We start from the raw sequence: 19,323 nt of genomic DNA, 5'->3' as shown, positions 1-19,323 counted from the left end.
GCGTCCCTGGAGGTGGCGTTGGGTACTCCCGACCTAAGGATGATTTCCGGGGAGTGCAATAGAGACGTGATCTGGGCTAGAGGAGCCGGAGGGGGCGGGGGAGAGGGGGGGAAGGGGGAGAAGAAGAAGATCGGTAGATTGAGTGGCTAGAGAGGTCGGAGGTAAGTGGCTGTAGAAGTCGGGCGGACCCGGAACCCAGAGGACGCGACACCATGACTTATGCTTATCTCTTCAAGTATATCATCATCGGAGACACAGGTAACCCTCAGGTGGTTCGCCTTCAAGGCTGGGGCGGGCATTCGAAGCTCCCAAATTGGGTGGCGGGGGCGGGGCTCACTTTGTGGGCTGGGCGATTCGAGACGGGCGGGGCGGTTCGGGGCGGCCGGGGGGCGGGGCTCGGGAGCCCCCCTTCTCTGGCCGGGGAAGACCATACTCTGGCAGGTGTTCCAGGGCTGCGTGATTCCGGGAGTGTGCTTTCTCTTTCAGGTGTGGGGAAGTCATGCCTCCTGCTGCAGTTTACAGATAAGCGGTTCCAGCCTGTCCACGACCTCACAATAGGTAAGTGCATCTACTTGTTCCAGAACAGATGATAAAACCTGACTAGCTAAATTGCTAAAGTGGAAAGTTAGCAGCCTTCAGTGTTCGAAGTAAAAAGTTACCCCTCACTACTTTAAACTAGTCCAAACTTATGTTAATGAAGTGACCAATGAAACGTTGATATGTGGGGAGTAGTGTATATAATTAAAAGGTAACTTTTTAGAGTGTGAGGTATAGACTCGTCATATAATTTTTTTTCAAATACAATTTGTATGTTTATGGAAAATCCCACGAAAGTATAACTGCTTATTTATAAACTCATCTGTGCTTTGAGGTAAATTAATACCAGCCTTACTTTTAAAAAGTAAACACCAATACATGGACATTTTTTATATTGGTGAAGAAGCAAATTGAAGAGTCATCCTTGCCTTAGAATTAATAGAAAAATAAAACTAAAAACTTTCCTTTTAAATGAAAGAGTGTGTTAACAGTTCCTCAAACGCACTGGGGATCCTGGAAAATATTAACCTTTCCTACACATTTGTGATAAGGCATGGCCTGAAGAGGCTTTTAACTACCCCCTCTTCGTTATCTCCGTAACCCCAGTCCAAATAAACAACATATATGAAACTAGCTTTCTTGCCATGCAAATGCAGTTTCTAAATAAACCCCTACGTCCCCATTCTTACCATATTGCTACTTCCAAGTCCCACCTGTATGGAAATCTGAAGCTACCACTGTTCCTAACGGATTTATTTAGAGTCAGATAATTGATGGGGTTAGAAAAGGATTTGGCAGTATCAACTAAAAGGTATTTTAAAGGGAATATTGAGCGAATTATCACTTTGTGATAGGGGCTAATGATACAATGCTTAACAAGGCAACAATGCTTAATTGTGCCTCTGGCAGTTATTGGAAATGTAAAATGTATTGTTAAAAAAATTAGGTGGGCGTTGTGGCGTGTGCCTGTAAGGTACTTACTTGGGAGGCTAAGGCAGGAGAATCACTTGAACTCAGGAGGTGGAGGCTGCAGTGAGCCGAGATCGCACCACTGCACTCCAGCCTGGGTGACGGAGCGAGACTCCATCTCAAAAAAAAAAAAAAAAAAAAAGTATTGTTTCTGAGAACCTATTTCTTAGGCTCTTTTCTTAAAGAAAAAAATCTGGAATTGCAAAAAAATAAATATTGTTTTAAGTAGAGACTAAAGAGTGACTGAGAAAGTGTCAGGAAATATTTCCAAAATTTTTAGTTTTTTGGAAAAGTTACAAAACTAAACGTTACCTAATCAAATTTAAGCATTAACCTAACATTGCTAAAAAAGTATTCACCTTTTTAAATTTGACTTCTTAATTGGTTTTATTTTCCCATATCTGCTTTTTGGTTACATTCCTAAGGTCATTGAGCACAATTTTTTAATTCTAGAAGGGAAATGAAGAACCTTAAGAAACAAAATTAATTGGAGCAAATAGGCAGCAATAATGGAATTAGTGGCACTGAGTTCAGACAAAGGATGGTTATAACACATTGAGGAAAGGCAGGAACCTCCCACTCCACGTGGCTGCTGTTCATGAGAATCACATTCTTTCTCTCGGTCTTTACCGACAGGTGTGGAGTTTGGAGCTCGTATGGTCAACATTGATGGAAAACAAATCAAACTGCAAATCTGGGATACGGTGAGAGTACAAAATAATTTAGTCTCTGACCAATATCCAAGTATAACAAGAAAAGCTGATGCAAAGGAAAGGGGCGATGAGGGTGGGACTAATGGTGGGGATAAAGTAGGGGAAAGGTGAAATCAAAGAAGCTTTTGATTCTGTTACAGTTACAAATTCTGGATGCTATATCTTTGTGTTGTAAACGATCCAAGTAATAGTTTATTCTAGTAAAAATAAAATCAAACAATATAAATTTATAGAGTAGAAAGTAAATGTCCCCTTTTTATACATAAACTCTTTCTGCCTTCCCATCTTGGTTGGTACTCTAGCAGGGAAATCATTACTGATGATTCCATGTGTATGCTTTCAGACTTTTTCTATGCATTTAGATACATACATGTAAACACATAGAAATATATGGTAGTAGTTTTGTTTTTATTAGTGTTTACATGTATAGAATGGTGACAGAGTAGACCTAGTTGTGTGACTTAGATTGTATATTAAACAATCTCTATGTTGTGGGGACCTTTCCATATCAATACATATAGATCTATCTCATTCCTTTTAACCACTGCATAGTCATGGAATGTCAGTAGCATGATTTATGTAACCATCATCCCACTGATAGAAATTTGGGTTGTTTTCCAATTTTTAATTATTGCAAAATTTCACTGAACATTCTTTTTTTTGAGACAGAGATTCACTCTTGTCACCCAGGCTGGAATGCAATGGTGTAATCTTGGCTCACCGCGACCTCCACCTCCTGGGTTCAAGCAATTCTCCAGCCTCAGCCTCCTGAGTAGCCAGGATTACAGGCACCCACCATCACATGTGGCTAATGTTTTTTGTATTTTTTGTATTTTTTTTCTGAGACGGAGTCTTACTCTGTCGCCCAGGCTGGAGTGCAGTGGCGCAATCTCAGCTCACTGCAAGCTCCACCTCCCGGGTTCATGCCATTCTCCTGTCTCAGCCTCCCGAATAGCTGGGACTACAGGCGCCCAACACCACGCCTGGCTAATTTTTTGTATTTTTAGTAGAGACGGGGTTTTACCGTGTTAACCAGCATGGTATCGATCTCCTGACCTCGTGATCCGCCCACATCAGCCTCCCAAAGTGCCGGGATTACAGGTGTGAGCCACCACTCCCGGACGTTTTTTGTATTTTTAATAGAGATGGGGTTTTGCCATGTTGGCCAGGCTGGTCTTGAACTGACCTCAGGTGATCCACCCACCTAGGCCTCTCAAAATGCTGGGATTACAGGCGTGAGCCACAGTGCCCAGCCTGAACATTCTTATTTACAAAGTTTTTATGCCAATATTTGAGAATTTTTGTGGAATACCTGCCCAGAAATGGAAATTCTGTCAAAAGCTTGTACATATTTTCAAATCTGATACATGTAGTAATGCCAAAATTTAGCTTGGCTTAGTGTAGTTTTGCCCTATCCAGATAAATTGCTTTCATGTGCATTATCTCATTTGATTTGTACATTTTTCCCCCTAAGTAAAATAATACCTTAGTCTCCATTCTAGTTAAAGGGAGCTAGTAAATAGCTAGTAAATAATATTTGGCTAAAATCTCTTACTTTTTTTGCTTACTTCTTACTATGTGATTCTGTTTCTTCTCTGAACTGAGAGCTAAAGCCATTATATCTGCAAACAGTGTACACATTATTTTTCCTTTTTTCTTTTCCTCCCTTTCCTCTCCTTCCCTCCCCAGTGCTCCTCACCACATGCAAGTGTATGTCTTAAAGTGGTTGAAGCTTAAGTTCGTCTGTCTATCCATCCATCTATCCGTCTATCTCTACAGATCTATCCCCTGACCCCCTGCACTGGGGAATTTTTGTATTTTTTGTAGAGACGGGGGTTTCAACATGTTTCCCAGGCTGGTCTCGAATTCCTGGACTCAAGTGATCCGCCCTCCTCAGCCTCCCAAAGTGTTGGGATTACAGGCCTGAGCCTTGGCACCTGGCCCAGATGAATGTTTTGATGCTGGGGAAAAAAACCCAATAAGTGCCATTTAATGGAATGGTCATGGCAATGGCCTTTTTTTTTTTTATTTTAAGCACTCACATGGGACATGGTTGGATCATGAAAGTAAGAAAGTTGAGAGCTTGATTCTGCTGAGAGAGCATACAAAGAAAAACAAACAAAAAAAGAAAGTTGAGAGCCACGACTTTGGACAGAATCCTTAAGAACTACATGGTCATCCAACTGGCCTAGTTCTTTTCTCTTCCCTCTTAAAATTGTCTTGAGATTAATATTTGCTAAATCATAAAAAGGAACCAGTTTCAGAACACTGTGGTTTTCTATTTATTTTGAAAATTTTAAAAGATTCATACCTATAATAACGTGTCCGTCTAGTCTGTCGCCTTTTGGGTAAGTCTGGTCATTTCTCCGTTGTCAGCCCTGATCTCCTGCCCATTGTTTACCCATCTTAGCTTCCCACTTTATTGACCCATTCTCTCACTTACTTCCAAACCCATCCTACATGAAAATGTTTAGGGATTACTGTGATAGGTATTTTAAAGAGATCAGGTTGTCCAAAGGTTTTTGTTGTTTTTGTTCTGGCATTTATATGGATTTAGAGAAGCATATTTTAAAAAATCGTGTGTGTGTGTGTGTGTGCGCGCACGCGTATACGTATTCCTAAATAATCATGCTAATGAATAGGTATTTTACTGTAATATAAAATACTGATCAAATAATATCAAATTGGTTTGTATTTTACTTTGGAATGCAGTTGAAATTTTTTTTTCCTTAATAAACCGTTCATTGGAAGGAATGCATTTTGATTCTTAGGAAAATGGTGTATCTGACTTTCTAGGAGTTGATACTTCAAACTGTATATCTTAAACAATATAGTATGATGCTTCCACTTGGGAGAGATTAGAAAGCTATTAATTATCTTATCAAACCTTCATCTAGGCTGGGTGTGGTAGCTCATGCCTGTAATTCCAGCACTTTGGGAGGCTGAGGCGGGCAGATCACCTGAGGTCAGGAGTTTGAGACTAGCCTGGCCAACATGGTGAAACCCCATCTCTACTAAAAATACAAAAATTAGCCAGGTGTGGTGGCGGGCGCCTGTAATGCCAGCTACTGGGGAGGCTGAGGCAGGAGAATCACTTGAACCTGGGAGGCGGAGGTTGCAGTGAGCCAAGATCATGCCACTGCACTCCAGCCTGGGCAACAGAGCGAGACTCCCTCTCAAAAAAAAAAAAAGGAAAAAAAAACCTTCATCTTAGTTCGTTGCTGCTGCATCTTTTCTTTTCTTTTCTTTTTTTTTTTTTTTTTTTGACAGGGTCTTGCTCTGTCACCCAAGCTGGAGTGCAGTGGCACCATCTCCACTCATTGCACCCTCAACCTCCCCGGCTCAACCAGTCCTCCCACCTCAGCCCCTCAAGTAGCTGGGACTACAGATGTGTGCCATCACACCTGGCTAATTTTTTGTATTTTTTTTAGAGGCGTGGTTTCACCATGTTGCCCAGGCTGGTCTCAAACTCCTGAGCTCAAATGATCTGCCCACCTTGGCCTCGCTGGGATTATAGGCATGATCCACGGTGCCCAGCCTGCTGCTTCAGATTTTTTTACTGGGGATGGACAAGGATACCTGAGACTGATATAGACAAGCCCAAATTGAACGGCTCACTCTTTCTAGCTTACTGGTTCACAAACTTTGGCTCATGAACTGGATTGAGATGAAGTAGAGTGATTTTTTTTTTTTTTTTTTAATTTAGACAGAGTCTCACTCTGTCACCCAGGCTGGAGTGCAATAGCACCATCTCGGCTTACTGCAGCCTCTGCCTCCCGGGCTCAAGCAGTTCTGCCTTAGCCTCCTGAGTAGCTGGGATTACAGGCATGCACCACCACGCCCACCTATTTTTTTTTTTTTTTTTTTTTTTTTTTTTTGTATTTTTAGCAGAGATGGGGTTTCACCATGTTGGTCAGGCTGGTCTCAAACTCCTGACCTCCTGATCTGCCCGCCTTGGCCTCCCAGAGTGCTGGGATTACAGGCATGAGCCACTGTGCCTGGTGAGTGATTTGATTTTAAAAGGTTTTCTCATGACCCACTGATAGCATTTTCAGCTGCTAAGGTTAAATGCTGCCATGTGATTGAACCATCATGTGGGCCTCCCTCAAACTTTCCCTTTTAGTTCTTGGTAGGCTGTGAGGGAAGTAGAGGGAGGCTTACAACCATAGCAGAAGAGGAGAAAAAGTAAGCGCTAAAAGGAAAACAAGACCCAAATAACGTAAGACATTAGGGAGTAAATATAAAACTGTAAGTATTTTTTTAATCTTAAAATATTATTAGTATTATGACAGGGGACTTTAGAATTAGTTTTTATTTTCCGATTCTGATTCTCTAACAGCTATGCAACTCACTCAAATGTTTCTATGATTCTTATAGAAAGAGATTCTTCTGTTGTTGGAAAATTAACCTTAGACTTAGTATACTGGAATTCTCTTCTCACCTACAAACCCCAGTTTAGGTTATATGATATAGTGGCTAAGAGGACAAGTTTTTGTCCTAGGAAGTACTAAGATCCTAAGTTTAAATTATGGCTCTAGCACTTAATAAGCTTTATGATTTGGGGCCGTTTATTAAACTTGTATGAGCCTCATTTTCCCCATTTTTAAAAGGAAATAATAAGCCAGGCGCGGTGGCTCATGCCTGTAATCCCAGCACTTTGGGAGGCCAAGGCGGGTGGGTCATGAGGTCAGGAGTTCAAGACCAGCCTAGCCAACATAGTGAAAACCCATCTCTACCAAAAATACAAAAAAATTAGCCAGGCATGGTGGTGGGCGCCTGTAATCCCAGCTAATTGGGAGGCTGAAGCAAGGAGAATTGCTTGAACCTGGGAGGCAGAGGTTGCAGTGAGCCAAGATTGCGCCACTGCACTCCAGCCCGGGCAACAGAGCGAGACTCCCCTCTCAAAAAAAAAAAAAAAAAAAAAAAAAAAGGAATAATAATATCGGCCCCAGGGTTGCTAAGAGAAGTAAATGAAATAATATATGTAATTGTCTCTTAAAGTTCCTAGCACATTTTATATGCCAAAAAGTAGTTTATAGTACTATTGCAGTGTTATAATTAGTGTTACCACTGTTACTGGTATTATACTATAAGAAAGCCATTTATTTTCCCACATCCTTAATCATGATTCTCCCATTTGTAACCTATAAATTATAGTCTTACCTCCTGTTATGTAGGGATGTAAGGATAAATTATTTCAAGAATGTGAAAACTTTCTTAATAGGATAGATTCAATGTACAGGGTATTCACATTATTTAAAAAATGTTTTTGTTTTCCCTAAAGGAAAAAAAAAGAACTAGTCCATCAAGGAAGCAAAAGTACCCAGTATTATGGGGGCATTAATAAATTACTCAGTTTTAAATAGAGCTTAATATCTTTGTCCAACTGGAAACGAGATTAGAGTGTGAACATTTGGATTTTTCTAGGAAAACTCTATGCTGGGCCCTGGGCTTCTTTCTCTGTTCGTTATTCCTATTTCCCGTGACAGAAGCGCAGCAAGGGACATCTAGGTAGTCCTGCATTATCAGTGGAACACTAAAGGTCAGTTAGAAGATAATCAGTTGAAGTGCTTTTAATCTAATTTTTATATTGATTCATTGGAATGAAATTTCTATTAGACCAGGTTTTGGCATTCTAAGATAACTTTCCTTTTTACAGATAAAGAAATAGGAACAGAAATATTAATATGGTGTGTTCAATATCATATTTGGGATTGAAAAAAATGACATACACTCCGTTTCCAGTCCTATTTCCAGTTGTTCTTTTATGAGGATATTGGGAAATGTATGCAAATGTCTTCATCGTCTTTATCATGCTGACTGGGGTGCCACAGGTATTTAGTGACTGGGATCTAGGATGCTAAACATCCACTAATCTGATGGACAGTCTCTCAGGAAGAGTAAGTGACTGCCCAAAATATCAATGCACTCCCATAGAAAAATACTCATTTCCCACTTGGGTTTCTTCTCGGGCAGGCATGTTTTCTTTCCCTAATTCTCTTTTCGTAATATAAATTCTTTTTTTAGTTAAGTCCTTTGTATTAGGGTGGCATGTGATCAAGTCAGTTCTGTGGAAATAACCTGGTTTTGTTGGGATTTTTTGTTGCCATGTTGGTGGGAAAGGCTGGGCAAGAATCCTTCCGTTCTATCACCCGTTCCTACTACAGGGGAGCAGCTGGAGCACTGCTGGTGTACGACATTACAAGGTGAGCCAGATCTGGTGCATGGGAGGGAGATTCTTCCCTAAATCCTCTAAAGCTTTTTTTTTTTTTTTTCTATCAACTGATTCTGTTAAGGATGTTAACTAGGAATGGCCTCTCTAATATTTTTCTTTACACATATGGCTTCCTCTCTTTTCGTATACACTTGGGAGTTGTTTTGGCCTTTTGAAATGTGTCTCTAACCCACATTCTAAATTTTTCTGCTGTAGGCGTGAAACCTTCAACCACCTGACCTCATGGTTAGAGGATGCCCGGCAGCACTCTAGTTCCAACATGGTTATCATGCTCATTGGGAATAAGAGGTAAAATTGTATCCATGTGAATAATAGTTAACAGGAGTCATCTAGGTACTCTATGCACATTGAATATCTTGATCCCCAAACTTTCTCAGTTTATAGTGGTCTTAGTGTTTCAGTAAAAAAAAATATTTTGTTGTGATAAAACATATATGACACAAAATTTACCATTTTAACTATTTTTAAGCATACAGTTCTGTAGCATTAAGAATATCCATTGTTCCACAGCCATCACCAACATCCATCTCCAGAACTTTTTCATCTTCTCAAACTCTATACACATTCAACACTAACTCTCCATCTTCCCTCCCCCATCCCCCTCATCCCTCAGCCCCTGACAGCCATCATTCTACTTTCTCTATGAATTTGACTACTACTGGTACCTCATACAAGTAGACTCATGTAATATTTGTGCTTTTGTGACTGGCTTATTTCACTTAGCATAATGTCTTCGAGGTTTATCCATATTGTAGCATGTGTCAGAATTTCCTTCCTTTTTAAAGATGAGTAATATTCATTGTATGCATATACCACATTTTGTTTATCCGTCTGTCCATGGACTTGGGTTGCTGCCATCCTTTGACTATTGTGAATAATGCTGCTATGAACATGGATCTGTTCAAGTCCCAGCTCTGAATTCTTTTGGGTATATGCCCAGAAGTGGGATTGCTGGATCATATGGTAATTCTTTTATTTTTTGAAGAACCACCATACCATTTTCCATAGCAGCTGTCTCATTTTACATTCTTTCCAGCAATGTACAAGGATTCCAGTTTCTCTACATCCTTAACAACACTGGTTATTATCAGTAAATTTTTCTTGACACCCATAGGCCAAAAGAAATACCTAATAGTTTTATTAAATAGTTATACCCAAATAACATGAGTATTTTTTATAACCGCTTAGTAACTGTTTGAAAATAAAAAGGCCGGGCGCAGTGGCGTATGCCTGTAATCCCAGCTCTGGAAGGATTGCTTGAGCCCATAAGTTCAAGACCAGCCTGGGCAACATAGTGAGACCTTGTTTATACAAAAAAATTTTTAAATGAGGTGGGAGGATCACTTGGGCCTGTGAGGTCGAGGCTGCAATGAAGCTGTAATTGTACCACTGCACTCCTGCCTCAGCAACAGGAGTGAGACCCTATATAAAAAAAAGAAAAAATATGCCAGGCGTGGTGGCTCAAGCCCGTAATCCTAGCACTTTGGGAGGCCGAGGCAGGTAGATTGGAAGGTCAGGAGTTCAAGACCAGCCTGGCCAATATGGTGAAACCCCGTCTGTACTGAAAAAATACAAAAAGTAGCCAGGCGTGGTGGCGCGCACCTCTAGTCCCAGCTATTCGGGAGCTTGAGGCAGGAGAATTGCTTGAACTCGGGAGGCGGAGGTTGCAGTGAGCTGAGATAGTGCCACTGCACTCCAGCCTGGGCGACAGAGTGAGACTTTGTCTCAAAAAAAAAAAAAAATTTCATTCTTAAATAGCAACAGTTACTTACTAAAGACCTCTATGTGTCTGTTGGGCACTGCATAGCTTCTCAAACCTTGGAATCACGATTGCACACTGCTACTCTCATTTCCCATTCCATATTGATTTTTGTGTAGTGCTTGCTTTTTTATAACAGCAACTGCCAAAAACAGCTTCTCAGAGATATGAAGATATTGAACGAATTTTATCATGGTCTGATACTGACATTGCAACTGTCTTAAGCTTGTAATTCATGTAGTAAGTATCCTTGTGTTGAGTGTTACTGTGTTTTTCTCAAAAGTTTGAGGTATCCCATGGCACCCTTGTGAGTTTGTAGTAGTGCCCAGAGTGTACTATTTGAGAACTGTGGCCACAGGCTAATTGGTTTTTTGTTTGTTTGTTTGTTTTCATTTGTTTGTTTTGAGATGGAGTTTCACTCTTGTCACCCAGGCTAGAGCGCAATGGCGTGATCTCGTCTCACTGCAACCTCCACCTCCTGGGTTCAAGCGATTCTCCTGCCTCAGTCTCCCAAGTAGCTGGGATTACAGGCATGTGCCACCAAGCCCAGTTAATTTTTTTGTATTTTTAGTATAGATGGGGTTTCTCCATGTTGGTCAGGCTGGTCTTGAACTCCCGACCTCAGGCGATCCGCCTGCCTCGGCCTCCCAAAGTGCTGGGATTACAGGCGTGAGCCACCACACCCATCCTGCTAATTATTTTTAGTGTATCAGTCAATGTATTGAAAACGACTGTGCCAGATTCTGAGTTTGCAAGGTGGAAAAAAGTCGTCCCCCTGCTCTTGTGCAGCTTACAGTCTAGTGGGGGCATAGATGTTAAATATAAAATTATTTGTATCAAATTGTAAATTGTGATAAATGCAATGGAGGAAAAAGGGTGCTACGAAAGAATAACAGGGTACCTACTTTTGATTAGGAGTGATATTAAGCTGGGATCTGAAGGATGGGCAAGAGCCTGCTGGGCAAAGATTTTTTAAAAGGGTATTACTTGGGGGGATCAAACTATACAAACACCTTGAACTTGGAAGAAGCTTGACACGTTTATTAAAAGAAACCTAGTGTGATTGGACTAAATCAAGAGGGAATAGTGCAAGATGAGGTTGGAAACGTAGGTAGGGACCAGATTTTATAGCACCTTAGAGGCCTGAGTAAGGGTTTTGGATTTTATTCTAAATACATGGAAATTGAAGCTTGGGAGATGGGGGATTAAAAATAATAATAAATAAATACACCTGAAGCATTTTAAAGTTTTAAGTAGAGAAGTGGCTTGATCAGATTTTAAAAGGTCACTCTGGAGGAGAACAAGGACTGAAGTAGGATCCCAGTTGCAATAGTCCACATGAGAAAGAATGGTGGCTTGGTCTAGGAAGTGACCCTGGAAAGAGAAAGAAAGGATAATTTTAAGGTACACATTGGAAGTACTTCACTTTGGAATGGATTAGATATTTGGAGTAGGGAGGAAAGGGTATCAATAATAACACTTTGGTTTTTGGCTTATGCCATTTACTGAGATACAGAAGCCTGCAGCAAACACAGGCTGGGGGAAAAGAAGTTCCATTCTGATGTGTTAAGTTTGAAGTCCGTTTTATGTATCAGTGTGGAAATGAAGAATTCACAAATGTACAAATCTGGTGCTTAGTCAAGCATCTGGGCTAGAGGTACAAATTTGGGAGGGTTGACATTTAGATCTTCCCTGGTCTTCACACAGCTGATGGTATAATAAATTAAAATATTGTAGATTTGTTGTTCTTTAATGGTCTTACACTTTTTTTCCAAGGAGTTGGAAAACTGGAAACCTCCCAAATGAAAATTTTCAAATTGAAAAATACGAATCACAAACAGCCCAACTTTGCCTTATTCTTCAGTTTGTTTTTTTGGTTTTGTTTTTTTTTGTGACAAGGTCTCATGCTGTTGCCCAGGCTGGAGTACAGTAACGTGCTCAGCTCATGGCAACCTATTTCCAGGGCTCAAGAGATCCTCTCACCTCAGCCTCTCATGTAGCTGAGACTACAGGCATGTGTCACCACGCTCTGCTGATTTTTAAATTTTTGTAGAGACAGGGTCTCACTGTATTGTGCAGGCTGGTCTTAAACTCCTGGGCTCAAGTAATCCTGCCTCAGCCTCCCACAGTGCTGGGATTATAGGCATGAGCCACCACGCCCAGCTCTGCAGCCTTTTATCCTGTTTTTCATAAGGTCTTTTGTTGCCATTTTTATTCCCTTTTTCAGTCCTTAGCTCTTATCTTTTTTTTCACCTAATTTTATCCATATCACTTTCTCTGAATTCCCTGGTGGCAAGCTGCTTTTATATGCACTAGTAACGAAACCAGTGAGAATTAAGACAACTGTGTTTTCCTTATTCCTGGCTCATTCTCTTCTTGTGGCTTGATTCCAGTAAAAAAGGAAGATGCTCATCACTGCTGGATGGGACATCTTATGACTTTTCTGCTTTCTAGTAACTAGAGTTTTCCTTTTTTTCTTCCCCCTGCAAGAGACAGTCTTGCTCTGTCGCTGAGGCTGGAGTGCAATGGCGCGATCTCAGTTTACTGCAACTTCCGCCTCCCGTGTTCAAGCAATTCTCTTCCCTCAGCCTCCCGAGTAGCTGGGATTACAGGCACCTGCCACCATACTCAGCTAATTTTTGTATTTTTAGTAGAGACGGGATTTCACCATCTTGGCCAGGCTGGTCTTGAACTCCTGAACTCGTGATCCACCTGCCTCGGCATCCCAAAGAGCTGGGATTACAGGCATGAGCCACTGTGCCCAGCCAAGTTTTTTTTTTTTCCTCATCTATACTTTGCTCTCCTTGATCTCATTGAAAAAACAAGCAATAGAGCATAAGCTTTGTGTAACTATGGGGGCTTGCCTAACCCTTGATAAGCCATTTTCTCTGTAATAGAGTGAGGTATTATCTTCAACTATGCGGCAGCTGTCCCAAAACTAAAGAATATTTTCCAAGATGCTACAAAAATCAGTAACTCTGTATAAGAGAGTATCATGTAGGATCTACATTCTTTATGAAATAACTGGCAGTTGAAACCACGACGGAATTCTTTTAGAAATAGAGTTTCCTCTTACACTTGGATCTTTTTTTTTAGTTTTCTCCTTAATTAATCTCTTGCAGTGACCTAGAGTCCCGCAGGGATGTGAAGAGAGAAGAAGGAGAGGCCTTTGCTAGGGAGCATGGACTTATATTCATGGAAACTTCAGCCAAAACAGCCTGCAATGTTGAAGAGGTACTATTTGGAAAACAGTGGGGAAAGCTCTTTAGAGATTACACCATTATTTGTCCTTGTATTCAGATTTCTCTTCTCCTATAAGAAATTGGTAAAGAAAGGATGTCTTGGCCGAGCGCAGTGGCTCATGCCTGTAATCCTAGCGTTTTGGGAGGCCAAGGTAGGCAGATTGCCTGAGCTCAGGAGTTTGTGACCAGCCTGGGCAATATGGTGAAACCCCATCTCTACTAAAATACAAAAAATTAGCTGGTCATGGCGGCGTGTGTCTGTAGTCCCAGTTACTCGGGAGGCTGAGACAGGAGAATTGCTTGAACCCAGGAGGCGGAGGTTGTAGTGAACTGAGATCCCGCCACTGCACTCCAGCCTAGGCAACAGAGCGAAACTCCCTCTCCAAAAAAAAAAAAAAAAAAGAAAGAATGTCTTCTGATCATAGTGACTACATGTCTCATTCCTTTTAAAGGAATTGTCCCATTTTCTTTTACCCTGATTCCCAAGGTTTTACTTTTGCTTTGGGTAACATTAGTTGGCAAGTGTGGATTAGACACCACACTTCTTACTAGTAAATCACTCTGGTTGGAGTGTCTAATGGGTTCTACTGTAGTCATTCCTAGGCCTGGTGTTGATGGTATCTTCGGTAACCAGTGGAGAATAGAGTATGTTTGTTTTATTTGTGGAAGGTGCCAGCCTAGGAACATCTTGGGTCAGTACCAGAATACCACATAATCCTTTTGTGTTTGAAACTACTTTTAATGGCTTTTACAAGGACATTTGGGGGACCTTCTGTGTTTTTTTTCTTTTTTGATTTTTTTTTTTTTTTTAGACTGAGTCTTGTTCTGTCGCCCAGGCTGGAGTGCAGTGGTGCGATCTCAGCTCACTGCAACCTGCGCTCCTGGGTTTAAGCGATTTTCGTGCCTCGGCCCCCGAGTAACTGGAATTACAGGCATGCGCCACCACGCCCAGCTGATTTTTGTATTTTTAGTGGAGACGGGGTTTCACCATGTTGGGCAGGCTGGTCTCGAACTCCTGACCTCAAGTGACTTGCCCGCCTCGGCCTCCCAAAGTGCTGGGATTACAGGCATGAGCCACCGCACCCAACCGACCTTCTATGTTTTTTACTGTCTTCTAATGGTTCCTAATTCACCTTAGAAATTCAAATATGAATAATAATTAATATTCTCTTTCCCTCATTTCTCTACCTGAACTTGAGACTGATGATATGATTTATGTCTCTTTCAGGCCTTCATTAACACAGCCAAAGAAATATATAGGAAGATCCAGCAGGGTTTATTTGATGTCCACAATGAGGTAAGAAAGGGTAGAAGTGCTGGCAGTTAACTTTGGCTTGTTCTGAATACAACTGGAGGTTCCCTAGAATGGAATGCTTACATTCCCCATCTATCATTATACAATTTAAAAGCTCTGCCAATTCAACCCTTTTTTTTTTTTTTTTTTTTTTTAAATCTAGGTACACAGAGACCTGTCATCATTTTCTGTTTTTCTCAAGTCTGACACTCAGAATGCTTAAAGAGATTATTGGTGATTTAAAAGACTTATACAATATGGGAGATTTTCTTGTCAACCTCAGTTTTTTACTATTCTAGAACATAAGGGAGGTATAATTCATAATTGCTTAGGAGAGTAATTTCTATAAAGTAAATCTGGAACAAAACAAAAAGAATCATATGCTACTTCTGCACTTTGCCTCCTCCACTTTTACCTAATCACACCCTGATTCTGCACATAGCTATGACATTTAAGTATAACATTGTCCCTTAAAAATGAGCACAGGGGCCAGGTGTGGTGGCTCATGCTTATAATCTCAGCACTTTGAGAGGCTGAGCTGGGGAGATTGCTTGAAGCCAGGACTTTGAGACCGGCCTGGGCAACAAAGAGAGACTCCATCTCTAAAATGAGCACGGGGGTGCAGTGGCGCACCCATAGTCTCAGCTACTTGGGAGGCTGAGGCAGGATCACTTGAGGCCAGAAGTTTGAAGCTATAGTGCACACTGATGATCATACCTGTGAATAGCCACTGCACTGCAGCCTGGGCAACATAGGGAGACCTCATTTCCTCAAGGAAAAAAAAAGTGCACAAAAGCCACTTGTAGTCAACTAGGATATTTAGACCACAGGTAGTCAACTTATTCTTACTGTCACAGATTATTGTTCCACATCAGCGTGGCTAGGGCATCTGGTTACCTGCCAAGGTCAAATCTGCTTTTAGAAAACATAATTAATGATTCCTCCTTTCTCCCCTTTCTGTTTTCTTTCTACCCTGGGATACAAGCAGAGATAGCCCCCTCCTGTCTCTCATTCACTTTAACACTGAGGTGGGAACTATTGCCTTTTTTCTTTTACAGGCAAATGGCATCAAGATTGGGCCCCAACAGTCAATTTCAACATCAGTGGGACCCAGTGCCTCCCAGCGGAACTCTCGTGACATAGGGTCCAACTCTGGCTGCTGCTGAACATCTGGCTTGAACTTTTTTTGTCCTTCCTGGAATAGCTTCAGATCAATAGGCTTAATGAAAGAGGTCTTTCTTGCTTTGGCTAAGAGCAGCCTCTTTTTAAAGTGTGATGTTTTGCCTTTCCACCTAAAGACCAGGAGAGAATTTGGGCCCTTACTGACCTGTCCTCCTTCAGGGACATGAGCATTCCCTATAGATTAGGGTTCTTCTTATCCTCCTATACAAATTTCTTAAATTGTTAGGATCAAAGTTGATTATCACAGTAGTTAAAAAATAATTTCATGGCGGGGCGCCATGGCTCATGCCTGTAATCCTAGCACTTTGGGAGGCCAAGGTGGGCAGATCACCTGAGGTCAAGAGTTCGAGACCAGCCTGACCAACTTGGAGAAACGCCATCTCAACTGAAAATACAAAATTAGCTGGGTGTGGTGGTGCATGCCTGTAATCCCAGGTACTCTGGAGGCCAAGGCAGGAGAATCGCTTGAACCCAGGAGGTGAAGGTTACGCTAAGCCAAGATCACGCCATTGCACTGCAGCCTGGGCAACAAGAGCAAAACTCTGTCTCAAATAAATAAATAATTTTTTTTTCTTTTCTTTTTTTTTTTTTTTTTTTTTTTGGGATGGAGTCTCACTCTGTCTCCAGGATGGAGTGCAGTGGCATGATCTTGGCTTACTGCAACCTCCACTTTCCAGGTTCAAGCAGTTCTCCTGCCTCAACCTCCCGAGTAGCTGGGACTACAGGCATGTGCCACCACACCTGGCTCATTTTTGTATTTTTAGTAGAGACAGGGTTTCACCATGTTGGCCAGGATGGTCTTGATCTCTTGACCTCGTGATCCGCCCGGCTTGGCCTCCCAAAGTGCTGGATTACAGGCGTGAGCCACCGTGCCTGGCCTAAATAAATAAATTCGTAAGCATATACAATCCACTTCCCACTAAGAATTAGGGTCAAAGACATTCTGCTTGAACACTTGCAATTACCTAGATCTAGTTGGCCTTTGGTTGATAGATCCTCTGCCTCAGAATTTCATTGAGTTTTTTTCTTCCTTGCCTTTGGGTGTCTGCTTGCCACTTCCTAAGAATTCTTGTAGAAGGCAGTTTCCTCTACTTGCCCAAGAGCACTGAGTACTACTTCTCTACTATCCTATTATTAGCTTCTATCTCTTAGTGTAACTTCAAAACTTTTAAGAGCAGTGAAGTTGGTCAGGGACATGTGGCCACTTATTATTACCTAAAGAAAACATTTGTTCCCTGTTCATTTTATTTTAGGGGCCAGATCTAACATTGTAGTGTCTTTCACCAGATAGACTTCTACTGTTTCATCAAACTCCCTTCTTAACTAGACCTAGACTTTCTACTCCAATCAGGCTAATCTACTTACTGAATGTGACATATTTATTCCTAGTTCCATACCTTTGCACATGCCCTACTCTCCACTAATTATACTTAAAAGTCCCAAAATTTTTTCTTTAGTAACAGACTTAGGTACTGCTAAGCAATTATTAACACAATATTCCTTAGTTTTCATATGTTGGTTATTCATATGTCTATTTATATGTATATTTATTTTTATGTATGTTACTATGTAAATACGGTTTGCAGTTGTTTTTGTGTGGAATCTTGTCTTTCCGTATAAGTTGTAAGCTCCTTGAGAGCAGGATCCATGTCATTCCTTTATTTTTATAAATTATTCCCCCTATCATTCCTTTACAGTGCCTAGTGCTACTCATTATGTGTTCATTGAATTTGACTGACGTAGTTAAAGGTTTATTTTAGACTTTCAAGGAAACAAAAGACTTTAGAGTCCTCTCTTTGTAATTCTGCCCCTCTCATTTGTTTACCCTGGGTTTTATACTGTTCTTTTCCTTCTCCCCTCCCACCTTTCCCTGGCTTTTTGCCTCCATTCCATGAGGCATACAGTAAGGCTGCCTGCTAGTAAGCAGTCACATAAGTGGGTATCTATCCAGCCATTCTCTTTTCAGAGCATATAATACTATCTTAGCCAAACTTGCCTTTGCTTCACTCATCATGCAGCCTTCTGGGTTGGTTGCTATATATATCTTTTTTCCTTGATGTCCCATTCTCTTCCACAGCCCTGAGGTCTTACGAATTTTTCTACTTTCTTTTCGCTGTTGATGAATTGTTTCATTATTAAATATATGCATGTATCAAAGCTATTCATACTCCATGTGTCATTTCTGACTGTATCCCAAACATTAGTAGATACTCTCCTCTTAGGGAATTAAATCAAAGATAATGAAGAAGCTTCTTTGGGATTCATGTTATACTCGATTCTGACCCCAGTAGTAGTAGTAATAGTTGACAGTGCACCACAGGAAGTTGGAAGACATTTGGGGTATTGCTTTGGTTATGCTTTTGTTTTGTTTTTAAAATCCTATCTGATTCCAAAAAGGATTTGAAGCTGTTGAATTTGGAGTTAGCCTGCCCCCTTACCTCTGGGCCAAAACTAAAGTAATAAAAACTAGTTTCTGTACAGAAGGTTGTTTTTTTTTTTCACTACCCAAAAAAACAATCTTTAGCAATTGAGAAGCATTAGAGGATTGGTCAAAGATAGCATTCTGCCTAGAGCTACTGCTTTCAGAGTCAATAAAGGATACCGTTTTGATATTTTGGAGCACAGTTTTTTAATATTAGTGCCCATATCTTGTTCTATTATCCAAGCTGACTTATGACCTTCTGTACTTGGGTATTGCACCAATTGTAAGGGAAGCATGAGAAAAAAAAGTATCTGGGCAAAATCATCTGTATTCTGAGTGAAGTGGTCATGAAGAATTATAAAAAGTGGATATGCCACCCCATATGAAGAATGGTAGTTATGAAATAATGTCCACTTTTTTTTTTTCCATCTATAGTCTTATCGATGTCCATTGGTTTTTGAAGGCCAAGACCATTGGAAATCATACTAAGATCAGTGTAGGTACCAGAAATTGGTTCAGGCACACCTGTTCCCATTTCCATAATATCTATAGCTCCTTTGATGACAGGTCTATTCTGTACCAGATGGATAATAGGCTCTCATCCTAGAAACTATTAATAATTAAGGTTATATCTGTATATGCATTTACAGACAAACACATTGTTCTGATAAATCTTAATACTAACATCAAATTGATACAATGGCAGCAGTAGCCAGGAGAGAATTTGGTTGACAGATTTTTTTTTTTTTTTTTGAGACAGTTTCCCGCTTGTTGCCCAGGCTGGAGTGCAATGGCATGATCTAGGCTCACCACAACCTCCGCCTCCGGAGTTCAAGTGATTTTCCTGCCTCAGCCTCCTGAGTAGCTGGGGTTACAGGCATGCGCCACCACACCCAGCTACTTTTGTATTTTTAGTAGAGACGGGGTTTCTCCATGTTGGTCAGGCTGGTCTCGAACTCCCGACCTTAGG

At 41.0% G+C, this 19,323-nt stretch overlaps 1 protein-coding gene across 1 annotated transcript; it reads left to right on the top strand.

Annotated features, from left to right (window-relative positions):
• The first annotated feature begins 121 nt into the window (after positions 1–121).
• On the top strand, positions 122–18,092 carry RAB2B (RAB2B, member RAS oncogene family). The gene is made up of 8 exons (XM_003804752.4): positions 122–258; positions 487–558; positions 2,143–2,210; positions 8,343–8,425; positions 8,650–8,742; positions 13,336–13,447; positions 14,684–14,752; positions 15,808–18,092. Exons 1-8 carry the CDS (start codon positions 213–215, stop codon positions 15,913–15,915), a joined length of 651 nt encoding a protein of 216 aa, XP_003804800.1. The 5' UTR covers positions 122–212; the 3' UTR covers positions 15,916–18,092.
• The last annotated feature ends 1,231 nt before the right edge of the window (positions 18,093–19,323 follow it).

The sequence above is a fragment of the Pan paniscus genome, chromosome 15 (genome assembly GCF_029289425.2).
Source record: "Pan paniscus chromosome 15, NHGRI_mPanPan1-v2.0_pri, whole genome shotgun sequence".
Classification (NCBI taxonomy): Eukaryota; Metazoa; Chordata; class Mammalia; order Primates; family Hominidae; genus Pan; species Pan paniscus.
The sequence above is the reverse complement of the archived record's forward strand: the minus strand, read 5'-3'. Positions and strand labels throughout refer to the sequence as shown.